This window comes from Homalodisca vitripennis, chromosome 5 (assembly GCF_021130785.1).
Source record: "Homalodisca vitripennis isolate AUS2020 chromosome 5, UT_GWSS_2.1, whole genome shotgun sequence".
Classification (NCBI taxonomy): domain Eukaryota; kingdom Metazoa; phylum Arthropoda; class Insecta; order Hemiptera; family Cicadellidae; genus Homalodisca; species Homalodisca vitripennis.
Window position 1 is genome coordinate 116,751,672 of NC_060211.1, and position 13,110 is coordinate 116,764,781.

The 13,110-nt window shown below is 32.9% G+C and overlaps 1 protein-coding gene across 2 annotated transcripts in view; it reads left to right on the forward strand.

The window, feature by feature from the left end:
- Positions 1 to 13,110, forward strand: part of LOC124362788 — a 33,833-nt gene that overhangs the window by 8,181 nt on the left and 12,542 nt on the right. For both annotated transcript variants that reach the window (XM_046817576.1, XM_046817575.1), the window contains exon 3: positions 967 to 1,067. In XM_046817576.1, coding sequence (XP_046673532.1) covers positions 967 to 1,067 — 101 coding nt within the window. The remainder of the gene's footprint in view (positions 1 to 966; positions 1,068 to 13,110) is intronic.

The following is a 13,110-nucleotide window of genomic DNA, read 5'->3' on the forward strand; positions in this document are numbered from 1 at the left end:
TCTGTAATTAGTGGTCTTGAGTACTCTTACTTTGAATTTGCACCGTAAGGCGTCTACCACTGTCAAAATGTTAATACTAATAAAAATGAGTGTTTAAAAAATTTAGTGTTCTCACCAAAACATTATATTCTCAGCTATAAGACATTATATAGAATGTTTCAAAACTCTACCAAAATTTTCAGGTATTATTCTTGGATTATAAACAAACCAAATATATTCAAATTTACACAAATAGATAATTACACAAACAGCAATAATTTTTTTCACTTAACAAGTTTTAATTTGGAAGCAACTTCATGTGATCTTGAATTTTGGTACTATCTCAAGGGATGTTTTTTTCTTCTTTTTTTTCCCAGAATTATGGGGAAACATCATCAAAGCTTGCACTTATTGCCAGGGGCATTTTCGATTAGTACTTTCTTAACCTCAGATCACGTGCCAGATCATTCAATGTAATCTGACATAGGAAATTCCCCTGGCCATCAGTGCGATTGTTTCTAAAAAGCATCCCTCAAGATGATTCCTAAATTCAAGTTCAGATCATGTGAGTGTTTGTAAAGGTCAACTTTAACTTTTTCTATTTATAATACATACGTATTTTCCTACTTATATAGTGTAACAACGAGTAGTTGGTAGGGACAGAGTAGCCTCTGTATAATACCAAAGTACCACCAATTGTAAGATTCACAATTCTGTTGGTTAAAAAAAACTCTTTAATTACACAGGATTGCTAATAAATTTCATCCTTGTAGGACGATGAACATTTTTGTAACTTTTGAATCTAAGTTGAGAATCTAATGTTTTTTAAATTGCGAACAGATCTTTTATCAAACTAATATTTAGACTAGATGTTTTATAATTATTTATAACCACATTATTTAAATTTCAACACCAAGTAAAATTTTATATTTACCATATTCTTATCACCAAGTCTTAGCTCAAGTTAATCTTAATATGGTGTTTCAGCAAAAGAGAATAGTATGCTCCTGGAAAAACTAGGATTTAGCATTAACGATTTACCCCTAGACATAAGAAGAGAATTGAAAGAAATTTTCAGCGATAATGAGGTATGTGGTAAATATAACTTGCTCAATGTAACTAAAAACTGTAACAGTGCATATTATGCTTTTAAGTTTGGACATTAAAATTATTCTGAATGAATTAGTTGATTTCTATTACAGTAAAGTTTTGCATATTTTCCTTAAATAATGTCTTTTTTGGTATTTTATACATTGTATTTGTAAATTTTTCTGTATGTTTTGATAAAAGTTTACTCAATTCTTGTGATGTTTTAATTTTGTAGCAGATTATACTGTAATTACAAATAATAGGTTCTTACATATATTCATTATTTTTTGTTTTCAAATACAAAGTGACAAAATTGTAGCAAAAATCTACTTATACTATAGGTCAACCACTCTTAAAGAAACCTGCGCAGAAGCAAATTTCTGAGCAGTACCATGCAGGAGGGGCCCCCCTCCGTTGGGGAGTAGGAGTGGGGAGAGGGACCAGCACCTTCTTGTATCTGTTTTATCAGCTTTGTGGATCATGTCTCGCTTTCACAGTTTTGTTTACACTGCAGCTACTTTACCTGTTCTATAACTATATTATATTTTGTTATGTAGGCATATACAAGTGTCATAGTCTAAGCATAAAATATTAATTGAACAGATTAATGTAGCCATGGAAGCTTGCATTTTGTTTTGAGGTCAGCCGTGTAGTGGCACTGGCCATTAGAGATGTGTCGTTCAATTTGAACGGTTCAGTCAAGTGAACAAGTGATCCAGAGTGTTTCAAAAGACCCGTTCACCTAGAACGTTTCGTTCACTTTTTCCTGCCAACTGCATTAAATTTTATATCTTTCAAACCAGATATATTATTTTTAATGATCGTTAAAACTTACAATATTATTATTAAGTTCTTTTAAATCTCTTGTCCATGGAAAGCTTAACATCATATAGAACTAACTAAAACTATAGAGTTTATGCATTAGGTTACACTAGGTCCTCAAAATTGTTCAGTTGTTACTTTCGTTCAGTGCTAACCAATTAAGAATAAAACCATAATCGTAAAACTCATAGGGGGGAGTAGGGAGTCTGGGTATTATTATGAAAAGTGGTGGGAAGTTAAACGGTTGGATATAAAATATCTTGTTGTTTATAAAAGGAAATTATTTTCAAACAAGCAGTGTGTCTCTTTAATTTTTAGTAATTTATTTAAAACATTTGTAGGGGATAACCTTACTTATGATAAATCAAAGGCATATCAATCAACCAAATCCATTGATTATAAGTATTAACATTCAAAATATTTAGTAATGTATCTAGTAACTTTACATTTTAAAATCAGTTTTAATAGATATATTTGCATTTACTAGATTCCTGACATAATACATTTATTGTTATATATCTGTCCATTCACTGTACGATATGCTGTTTCTTCCTATATTCAAACACTTTTTTACTAGCAGATCCTGTTGTTCACTCGGTCATTACATCCAGTCGTTCATTTTGTTCGGTCAACACGATGACCGGTATAACATGCTCTAGCAGGAAGGCTTAGTAACTCTATACTGACCAGTTCAACTGAACAAATCGCAGCAGTGAACGAGACTGACTAAGCTGGATCAATTAAATGATCTAATAGAGCAAATGCCGAGAAGTAGTGGGGATACTGGAAGAGGGCGGCATCACAGCGTCGGAGGGGTATTTACCCCACCCTGCATGAACTAAAATCATCCAGGGTCTTTTTGTAAGCGGTTTACCTATAAATACGAGCTGTCCCATAACTCTCTGGACAAAGCTACATAGCACTGTTGCTCAGGTCTGGAAAAATACATTTCTTCATATAAACATGGGTCTTCAGTGCTTAATTTCCTGTTTGTGTTTATTATAAAAAATTAATATCTTAAAAACTAGTAAATTGAATCTTTCAGAATCTAGCTCAAATGTTTATCATAACAAGGCTAGTTACTTTAAAAAATATGATATTATCTTTAACCCATTGGCTTATACATATTTTTACTATCAGCTCAACTGGAGTTATCCTATTAAAAATGCTAAAAAGTAAGAGTTTTGTTATATGTTTATAAAAAATGTATTTTTCAAGTTATTTGGTTATATTTTATATCTTTTTGGATTAACATGAAATGGGCTTTAATAATAAATAGATAGTGATATATTTGGTCATAATTTAAAAATAATAATGCTGTACAAACTAAAAAAGTTTTGGAATTTTTTAAATTAAAAAATTACTCAAATAATATAAAATAAAATACCCCATTGTTGCTTTTATTTTATTTGAAATGTATTTCTCTACCTAGCAATACTAGAATATGTGCATATATATGCATAGTTTGTCAGAATAAATGTTTTTTTCTAAATACTGAAAATTGCAAGAATATTGATTATTTTCTCTTTTAGTACACTAATATTCTTATAGTAACTTATTATTCATTTAAATTTCAATTAATTATAGTATTGCAGTTTTTCTTATGTGTTACAACAATATTAGTCTAATTTAACATTTGGTTGAAAAAGGAGTTAAAAAAAATTATTTAGATGGTGCTGTACTTGTCACGGAACGGTTCCGTGATACAAGGTCAATGGGTTAATACTTTCAAAATGGTGGCCATTAAAACTTATTAACTTTAAATATCTCAAAAAACACTAATTTTAGTCAAGAATTACGAGAAAAACATTTTTTAGAAGATTCTATCACTAATCTAGTGAGGCCAAAGTTATTTAAATTGAATAATAAATATATTATTTAGAACATATTTACTGCGACAAGACATGGCCCACACTGAGCTTCTCAGTAAATAGACAACAATACAACAGTTAATAGAGGGTAGTTCCAGAATATATTATGCTTATTGTACTCAGATCCGTGTTCGTTTATTTAAAGCGATGAAGTAAATTGAGATGTGTTGTTAAGTAACTTGTTTTATCTAAATAAATAAAAAGCTGATAGACATATTGTAAAAAAGTGTATGAACAATAATAAATGTCCTTGCCAACAATAACAAACAAAAACAAACTTCTTAATTAATAATAACAAACTACCTTATTTACAGTAAGGCTACCTTTATTCAAAACAACTGTTCAAAAACGAAGTAAAGGTTACTTTAACTAGGTTAACTGTTGTTCCCTATTAAGTAATAAAGAACTAGCACAATCTTACAGTAATGTTCAGACATCTGATTGTCTTATGACTCAATTTTAGTAAAAAAATAAATCCTAAAACACCAGATTTAAAATAAATTATTGAACATCAAATATTTGTTACTACCCGTGTCGGACCCAGAAAGAAATGTTCTCTTAGGGGGGGGGGGGGTGTCCGGAACATTGTAGAATGGAAATCTCCCATTTTAGCAGGGGGAGTCTGGGAGCCATCCACTGAGTAATTTTGGAAATTTTAGGTCCTAAAATCATTGAATATCACACTGCTGGACTAATAAACTAATAACAATAAACCGGTTTTTGGCAATTTTCAACCAAACTACAACTTTAAAAATTCATAACTCTGGAACTTGTGATCTGCTTAAGACCAAATGTTTACACAAGACAGGAACATGTATACTGTAGTTGTAATTGTGCTATGTAAATTTAAGAGTAGTATGAACAAAAACTGTAATTAAGTTACAATCCTAACTTTATTCTTGACCGTGTGGTCATTATAGAACATTTAGTCATTATTTTGAGGATGTAGTTTTGTAAATCACTAATTAAAGCGTTTAATTTTTAACACATTAAATTGAGCAAGTTTTGTTAATTCACTGTAACCGGTATGTTCGTTTTAACACACAATCGCATAACTGCCCAGGGCGGTTTTGCCTCATAGTGATAATGAATGACAACAAACTAACACAGTACAGAACTGCTCAGAGCTCAGCTCAACTCACTCACTGTAACAACTAATCACATTGAGACTACTGCAAGAGTACAAGTTATCGTAAACCGAAAGTACCTAGTGTAGGTTACTGTTACAGGTACTTTTACGATACATATACTTTATACGTTTATCACCGTTCCTGTACCATTTAAGGAGCACTCCGTAATGTATGATTTTAAATCAGTACAAGTACTTTACACGGTTACTGTTGTTCCTGGTACAAAGAACTCAAACTCTTAGCAGTAACATTAACTGGAACTTGTACCTGTACAATTTTAGGAGCATTTTGTAACGTATGATTGTAAATCACATGAAGTACCGGGTACATGTAGAAACCAATAGAAATAGTAAAAACTAACTACTATATTGATACTATATATTGATAGTATATTGATAGGTTATGATATGGTTATGAATATGTGCATGTTTTGTTTTGATAGTGACTGGTATTATTAGTTTTTAAAATGTAAAACCATAAAAAGTAGTGAAATTTTTTTAATGTATAACTCAAGACTATGATAGGATTTAAGTTCTCAGCAATCAGGAGTTACTTTTTGAGCTAAGTTTATTTTATTTAACATGACAAAAAAGTTTTAACTGATTGACTAACCTATAAAACTAAGTATACATTTTAATATTTACCTTTATATTCATTCAATTTCAATGACACTATATGAGACAATATATTAGCTCAAAGAAGTAAACATCAAAGATAACACTAAAAAGCTGATATGACATTTTTATGAAAGTGATTAACAAGTGAATGGCTGGGGTTTTCCAGAGATAACAGGTTCCAGTATTATCTGTAGTAAAGCTGAATGAGTGAAGTGAAGCTTATCAGTCCTACCTAGATAGGGTTGTGTAGCTCAGTTGGCAATGCGGACTGCCTTTCCACACTCAAGATACCTGGTTCAAATCCATTTGGAATCTGAATAATTTTGCTACTCTTGGAAGTAATTTTTAGAGTGAATTCAAATATTAATTATTAAATAAAATATATTAAAATAAATCCCTGGATAGTAAACAGTTACATAGACATTTTTTATTGTTTTATTAATATTATACATAGCCTATATATAATTTAAAATGTCACAAACAATCTTCAATCCCCAAAAACTAGTCCATTCATTAAAACAAGAGCACAACTTAAAAATAAAACACTGAGAAGTTCTTCATTGCAGGATAAAGGTGGAAACTTGAAATATGCAAATAAAAACATCAACAGAAAAAGTACCCACAAAAAAAAATTTTGCCCATCAGGATCCATCTCCCTTGTTATCAAAAAATTACAGAAATCAAGAGGAGACCTTAGAAAATAGCAACAATAAGTCTGAAACCAATTTTTCGGACTTACAGTTAAAATATGATGCCCTACAAAAAGAAAATGAGAGTTTAAAACAACAGGTAAAATCAGCAAATCTAAAACTGGATATTTTAGGCCAGACCTGGTTAACAGATGACACTATAAATTCTTATTTCCAGGTACTTACCGTTAAAGTGATTGGGAATAAAGAGAACCCCTTTTAATGAACCCAACAATAGTTGAAGCAATTAAAGAACTGAAACTGAAGGACATATCATTTCTTCTGGATCCCCTTGCCTTACATGAAAAGGACATACTACTCATCCCTATAAACAATGCCAAATATGGACAGTGGAGAAGTTGATAGTTATAAGTCAGTAAATGGCTCACATTGGAGTCTACTTGTGTATGAAAAAGTGGTAAATAAATATTATCACTATGACTCTATGAGAAGTAGTGGTAACTCTGAAATTGCTAAGCTGGTGTCTCTGAAACTTATTCATTATTTTCAGAACTCACCAACAACTGATTTAATATCACTTGATGGCCCGAATCAAAAATAATTAATTTGATTGTGGGGTGTATCTTCTACATGCAAATTGACTACATTTTACTTAATTTCAACAGCAAGAACTTCTTTCAGAACATAAAGATCCCAGATTTTTCTGAAAATGATTGTGCTAAAAAACGATCCTACATTGCTTATGTTATAAAAAATGGAATTTTAACTCCTAAAGACATTGTGTTGTCATTTATTAACCAGCCAAGTTCTAATAATGACTATGATAGCATAAATACTCACATCGGGGGAAAATGATTTGTCTTTAAAAAACCCTCAGAACCAAACAAAACCTGAAATACTCTGTGAAAAAGCTATACAAACTGAACAGGCCCCCCCTACTACAGGTTACCCTAAAACAGGACATTTTACCAATACCATCTCCTTATGTTACTATAGTTGGTGACAGCCATGGCAGGTATCTAGCCAGGAAAATTCATGATAAACTCGAGAAAACCTCCAAGGTAAATGAGTTGGTATCACTGGAGCTAAATTCATGGATATTATTGACCAAACAAGAAATATAACTTTTGCACCAGAAGAATTTTTAGTTATCATGGGAGGTGCAAATGATGTTTACAATGGAAGCACTCAAACCATTTACACTAATTTAAAATCTGTTTACTGTCTTATAGGCATTGTAGAGTTATATTGTGTGGCATACCCTTTAGACAAGATCTACCCCTATTCCATAGAATAAATGAGGGAAATTATGAATTTAAATCTACATTACTATGAGCAAACCAGAATAATGAAGAATGTTTCTTTTGCGACATGACAAGCTTTATCTGAAAAATGTTTTAATCGAGATGGCATCCACTTAAAACTTCTTAGGAAAGCAATTGATAGTTAACAGGATATGCAAGGAAAATAAATGCCTATGACATTCCGAAACAAACTGGTTTCAAAAATAATTTTGACTATTCGTTACAGAATAAAGTGTGCACTGTGGAACCCACCAATGATTGTGAAAATCTCAAAAGAGAAAAAAACCTTTTCAAATAATTGTTGCAAATATGAAAGATATTATCGTCAAGCATCAAGAGAATGCTTCTGTGGCTTTTGCTCATTCAATTTCAGCAGACTTCGATCACGATCGCCACATGACAGCAGGAGTTGCCGTGATATTTAAGCAGCAATGTGGAAAGCCTTCTGATTTAAACTGTGTCAGTTCACATCTTGCGTACCAGAATCACAGACATGGTGCAGGAATTTACAGCCTCATTACTAAACCCAAGTACTACAAACAAGCCAAAGAAAACTGATTATGATTTGGCCTTTCATCAATTGGCTATGGATTTTGAGAGGAGGGGATTCAAGCACCTGATTTGTTCTCCAAATAGGTGCTGTTCGAGATGAGATCACTATTGAACACTTGATTTCCAATCTCTCAAAATTTCAATTGGCTACTGGAGCTACAGTAACCATAGTTTCTTTTATGATCAAAAAAAATTCTCAGAGAAAACTCAGGAGAGGGACTGTCACATGATGAATTTCTCGAGCGGATTCAGGGTTCCATGGATTGTCTTCGTGGTTACTCCATCCACAGCCCTCAACCGAAACTGCGAGTAATGGACTGGAAAATAAGCTCCCAAGTTCCACTTTCCCCAGTATGGAGAGGTTGGTCGACTCCGCAGCCGCAGGCCTACAAGAGTGAACTTGTTTTCTCCTCACATACTCCAACCCAAGAAATAACTTCACTTCCAGCAACAACTGAAGCAAGTATCTGTGAGAGCAGTGAAAGTGAAATGGGCGATTTTGTGATAAGTGAAGGGAGTGTGAGGGAGAGTGGGAAGGTGTCTCCTGAATTTCAAAGTTCTTTCCTAAGTCCATCTGTAACAAACTGTTCATATGTCTCCACAAACAACACTAGCACAACCAACATACTCCACACCAACACTATATACGCCACACCAACAGCACAATGACTCCCTTTTTTTAGCAAGCCTAAATCAGTTTCCACCATTAAAGTAGATATTTCAAATAGATCAAAAACATATATAAAAAAAATTTGAATTCAAGAAATGCAAAATCTTACAATAAAAATTCTACATCAAAATATCCAACACTTTTTTATCGCGGAAATTATTCTTTGGAAATAGTTCTTGAAGAGTTGAAACCAGACCTAATAGTGTTGAAAGTGAACATAAACTAAAAAATTGATGAGATAAAAATTTGCTAAAGTTAATAACTATTCTGTTATAACCAACTATTGTCGCCAAACATGTGGTGGTGGAGGAGTTATGATTTTGGGCAGCAACTCTTACCAAGTTAAGAGAGTTGTAATTCCTAGAATTAATAACTTATGTATAGATAAAGAGTTTTGAATGCTGTATTGTTTCCTGCCGAGCTTTTGATTTTTCTTTTGTATTAGTGGGGTTGTATAGAACTCCAGGTTTAATTTATGATGGCCTCTTTTTGGATAAACTTGATATTGTTTTAACTATTTTAACTGAAACTTATGAGCATGTAATTTTAGCTGGGGATATAAACATAAATGTATTGCATTGTTCTAAAAGTCATGATAGATTAAGTAATATTTTAAGGCAACATAACATGCAGTACTTGGTGAATTTTCCGACTAGAGTTACCCTGGATTGTGTGAAAGTGCAATTGATAATATTATAACAAAATTTACCGAAAAAAAAGTCACTTATGGTTGAAGGTGTTATTAATGAGCTCTCTGATCATAATGCCCAACTTTTGAAAATTAATGTGTGTAGTAATATAAAAAGACATCTTTTAAGACCTTAACACAGTTTTGTAGAAAATTATACAAGAGAAAACATTGAGATCTTTAAAAATATGTTGAGCAATGAAAACTTGGTTGGAAGTCTACAATGCAACAGTAGACACTAAATACAATGTTTTTCATAAAATTCTGATGTACTATTTTGATGTTAGTTTTCCTCTGGTCAAGTCTAGGGTAAATTTTAATAAAGACAAATGGATCAATTATGACTTGGAAAAAGAAAAAGCGGGGAAATTATAAGTTTAAGTTGCTCGTTCTCCCCTAGGGGAATTGTGCAAATGTCCGGTATCACTCAGTGGAGAAAGGGGGTGGTCCTTGACGGCGCGCCGTAAGGGTAAAGGGTAACCTACGATTAGTACTTCTTCTTCTTTAAGGTTGCTCGGTGAGGGAAAGGGCGCCACCTTGTTGTAGGACAGGGTAACAGGCAGGGCTCCAACAAGGAACAGTACCCCTGCTCCAAGGAAAGTACCAATCAGGCTCCCTACTACCATACACTAAAGCTATTTTTTGTCAACCAGGCCTTTGGACTACACAGATAGTTGTATTGAAATATTCTGAATATAAGGTTAAAATATAGACCCCTAATTTACTTATTGCGAGGTTATCTAAATCCAGTTACTAGGACTTGAACAAAAAAGAAACAAAACACTCAAATGTTTGCAATTAAACTAATTATTTATGTGCAGGAATTGTATGACATTTATCACAAGTAATCCAGCCTTACAGTAAGTAAATGCTTTAGACAGAAAATAATCAACAACAAATATAGCGAAGATACAATGTTACCACTTATTAGAGAGAATTACAAATGGCTAAATGAACTCTATTTATGGTAGGGAGCGCTCCACTTCCTCAAAACAACATTCAACATACATAATAAATACAATAAACACATGCAATAAATGGCCTAGACATGTAAATAATAGACGACACAAGTAAATATACTAAAGATACACTATAATGCACTAAGGTGAGCAGTTAACGTTCTGGAGGGTAGCGTTGAACCAAATTTTAAGGGCTCCTTCCACAATACAAAGGCTCCTGGTCCAGAATTAGACATCAGTCCGCGGTCCGACTCACTAATCCATAAGAGCACTCTGTGAAATTAATCCAAGTCTGTGTACTCACCAACTAGGAGTCACAACACAAAAGGCCTACTACGTCCGGTCCAGACCGTGGCGCGGAAAGAGCGCGGCGGCGAGCGAGCGGATCCGCGGTGCGGTAGTGGTAGGTGTAAGGCGGCACGGCTAGGAGCAGATCCCAGTGTCAGGGTAGTGCAAGCTGGAGTACCACTAGCGGCTCGGCAATAAGTCCACCAGGCTCCGGCGCGCAGTCCAGAAGTGTACCCATACCAAATCCCAAAAAGCCCTTGAACACATTCACTGCAAAATAGTTATGGACCCAGCAAGCTTCTTATCGATAGGTATATAGGTATATCACATAATTGGTTTAATTTTATTTGAACATATAAAACCTTAAATCAGAGAAATTATCCAAGTTGACAAGTGTAGTATCATCCAATCAATTAAAAATCAGTTCATTTTTCTTATAGTTAGTTAATTAAATTACTAAAACTAACTTACTTAAATTACCTGATTAATATGTTCAACCAACAGAGAACATCAGATAATAACACAGTTCTCAGTAGCAATTGAAATGGACATTTACATACAAATGAAAAACAACAATGAAACATTTAAAAATAAACACATTAGGTTTTTGTTAGTTTGAAGCAAAGAAAATATTATGCTAGAATGTATATTCAGCTGAATTAAGCAACAATACTCTAGGGGATAATGAATCTACCTGTATTTATGCAATTTCTGGCTATAAAATCATGAGAATTGTAAGCTTGGACTGTTTCATATCAAAGGCTAATAAACACTGTCGAAAATAATAAACAGTTAAAGTACCCTACATGTACACAGTATGATTTAACATAATAGGCAGTATAATAACAAAATTGAATTTATAAATTTTAATGTGATATCAAAGACTAATTATTAATAGCTTGAGGTAATTAATTTACCTTGACTTTTATTACAAATAAACATTGATACATTAAGAAGAAACGTTGTGGAAACTATTGTATCGTACTAACATGAAACTGTGACACATCAAATTAGGACTGTACACGGTCTGTTACAAAATATATGTCAATCATGGTTGTATTTTATGCGACTTGTATGTATTTATATAATTAAATACTTACTTTACTATAAAAGAGATTAATTTTCTTCGATTAAAACATTTAAAACATTGCAGTTATAACAGTTCAAGTTGTGACATTAATTCTCAACATATGTACTATTTATAAGTTTACCTCTTTCTCTTAGAAATGTTGTCAACATAGTTAGCGTAATTGGTTTTGAAACAAATACTTTAAACAAATTATTAGGTAAGATTATTAACTATTAAAAGTAAATGCCACGTTTTAGCTTTACACGTTCAATTCAAACCCTAACAGTTTTTCCAAAGGCTCAGTTGAGTGATTCTATAATCTTGAGTAGTGTTTTTAAACTTTAAAATTAGTATATTGGAATTCACGTAAGAGTGACGAGAACTAAGGAAAATATATGGTAGTAGTTCACCTTGGCCATTTATTAGTCGGCTCCCGAAAATCCAGCGAAGCTGAAGGGCTCGTAGACACACACAGCACCGACGCAATCCAGTCACTCGCAAGCTTCCTCACTAATCAATCCACCAGCTGTTTGTTATCAGTTCACCTGCCGCAGCGTGTCGTCCGGTCGTGCAGTGAACAGTCCACCGGAGATAAAAGGTTACTCAATGGGCTATTCTTTTATGCAGAACAGGCAAGAGTGACGTACGGCATTGGTATAATTGGTACAATGTCGGCGCGCTACGACATTGATGAATTGAAATTTATATAATGTAGAGTGATCAGTTCTACATTATTTATACCATAACTCACCATAAACTGCACACGTCACAAAGTCAAACTACAAGATTAACCAAAGATAGAACACTAAATAAGCTATTAAAAACAGTTGAAAAAAAAATTACAGCAAAACATTAAACTCTTCAAAAAAGGAATATATATTGAAAATAAAATTAGAAATTCTGAAAACGTATGTAAATCTACTTGGAAAATAATTAATAATGAAACAAAAAATTATCACAATTTTAATAAACATATTAAATTGATTTATGAAAACCATGAATATTCTGAACCAGAGGAAGTTTGTGAAATTTTTAACAATCATTTTATTGACATTGTAGATAATGAAATATTACCAAACTTGTCATCACACATCACTGTTAACACTGGTACGTTTAAAACTTCTAATGCTAAAAAGTTCCACCACCCAACCAGTAAGTGAGGAAGAATTAAATCAGATTATAATGTCATTTCCTAACAAATATTCAGCAGGCCACGATGAATTCCAATGCCAATTGTCAAGCAAGCTAAAATGTACCTGATCAAGCCCCTGACTCATGTTATAAATTCCTCTTTTGTGTCTGGAATCTTTCCTGAAAAACTGAAAATCTCTAAAATTATAACCGTTTTCAAAAAAAGGAAGTGAGAACTGACCCTAATAATTATCGACTTTTGTCCATTTTGTCTACTTTTTCAAAAATTTT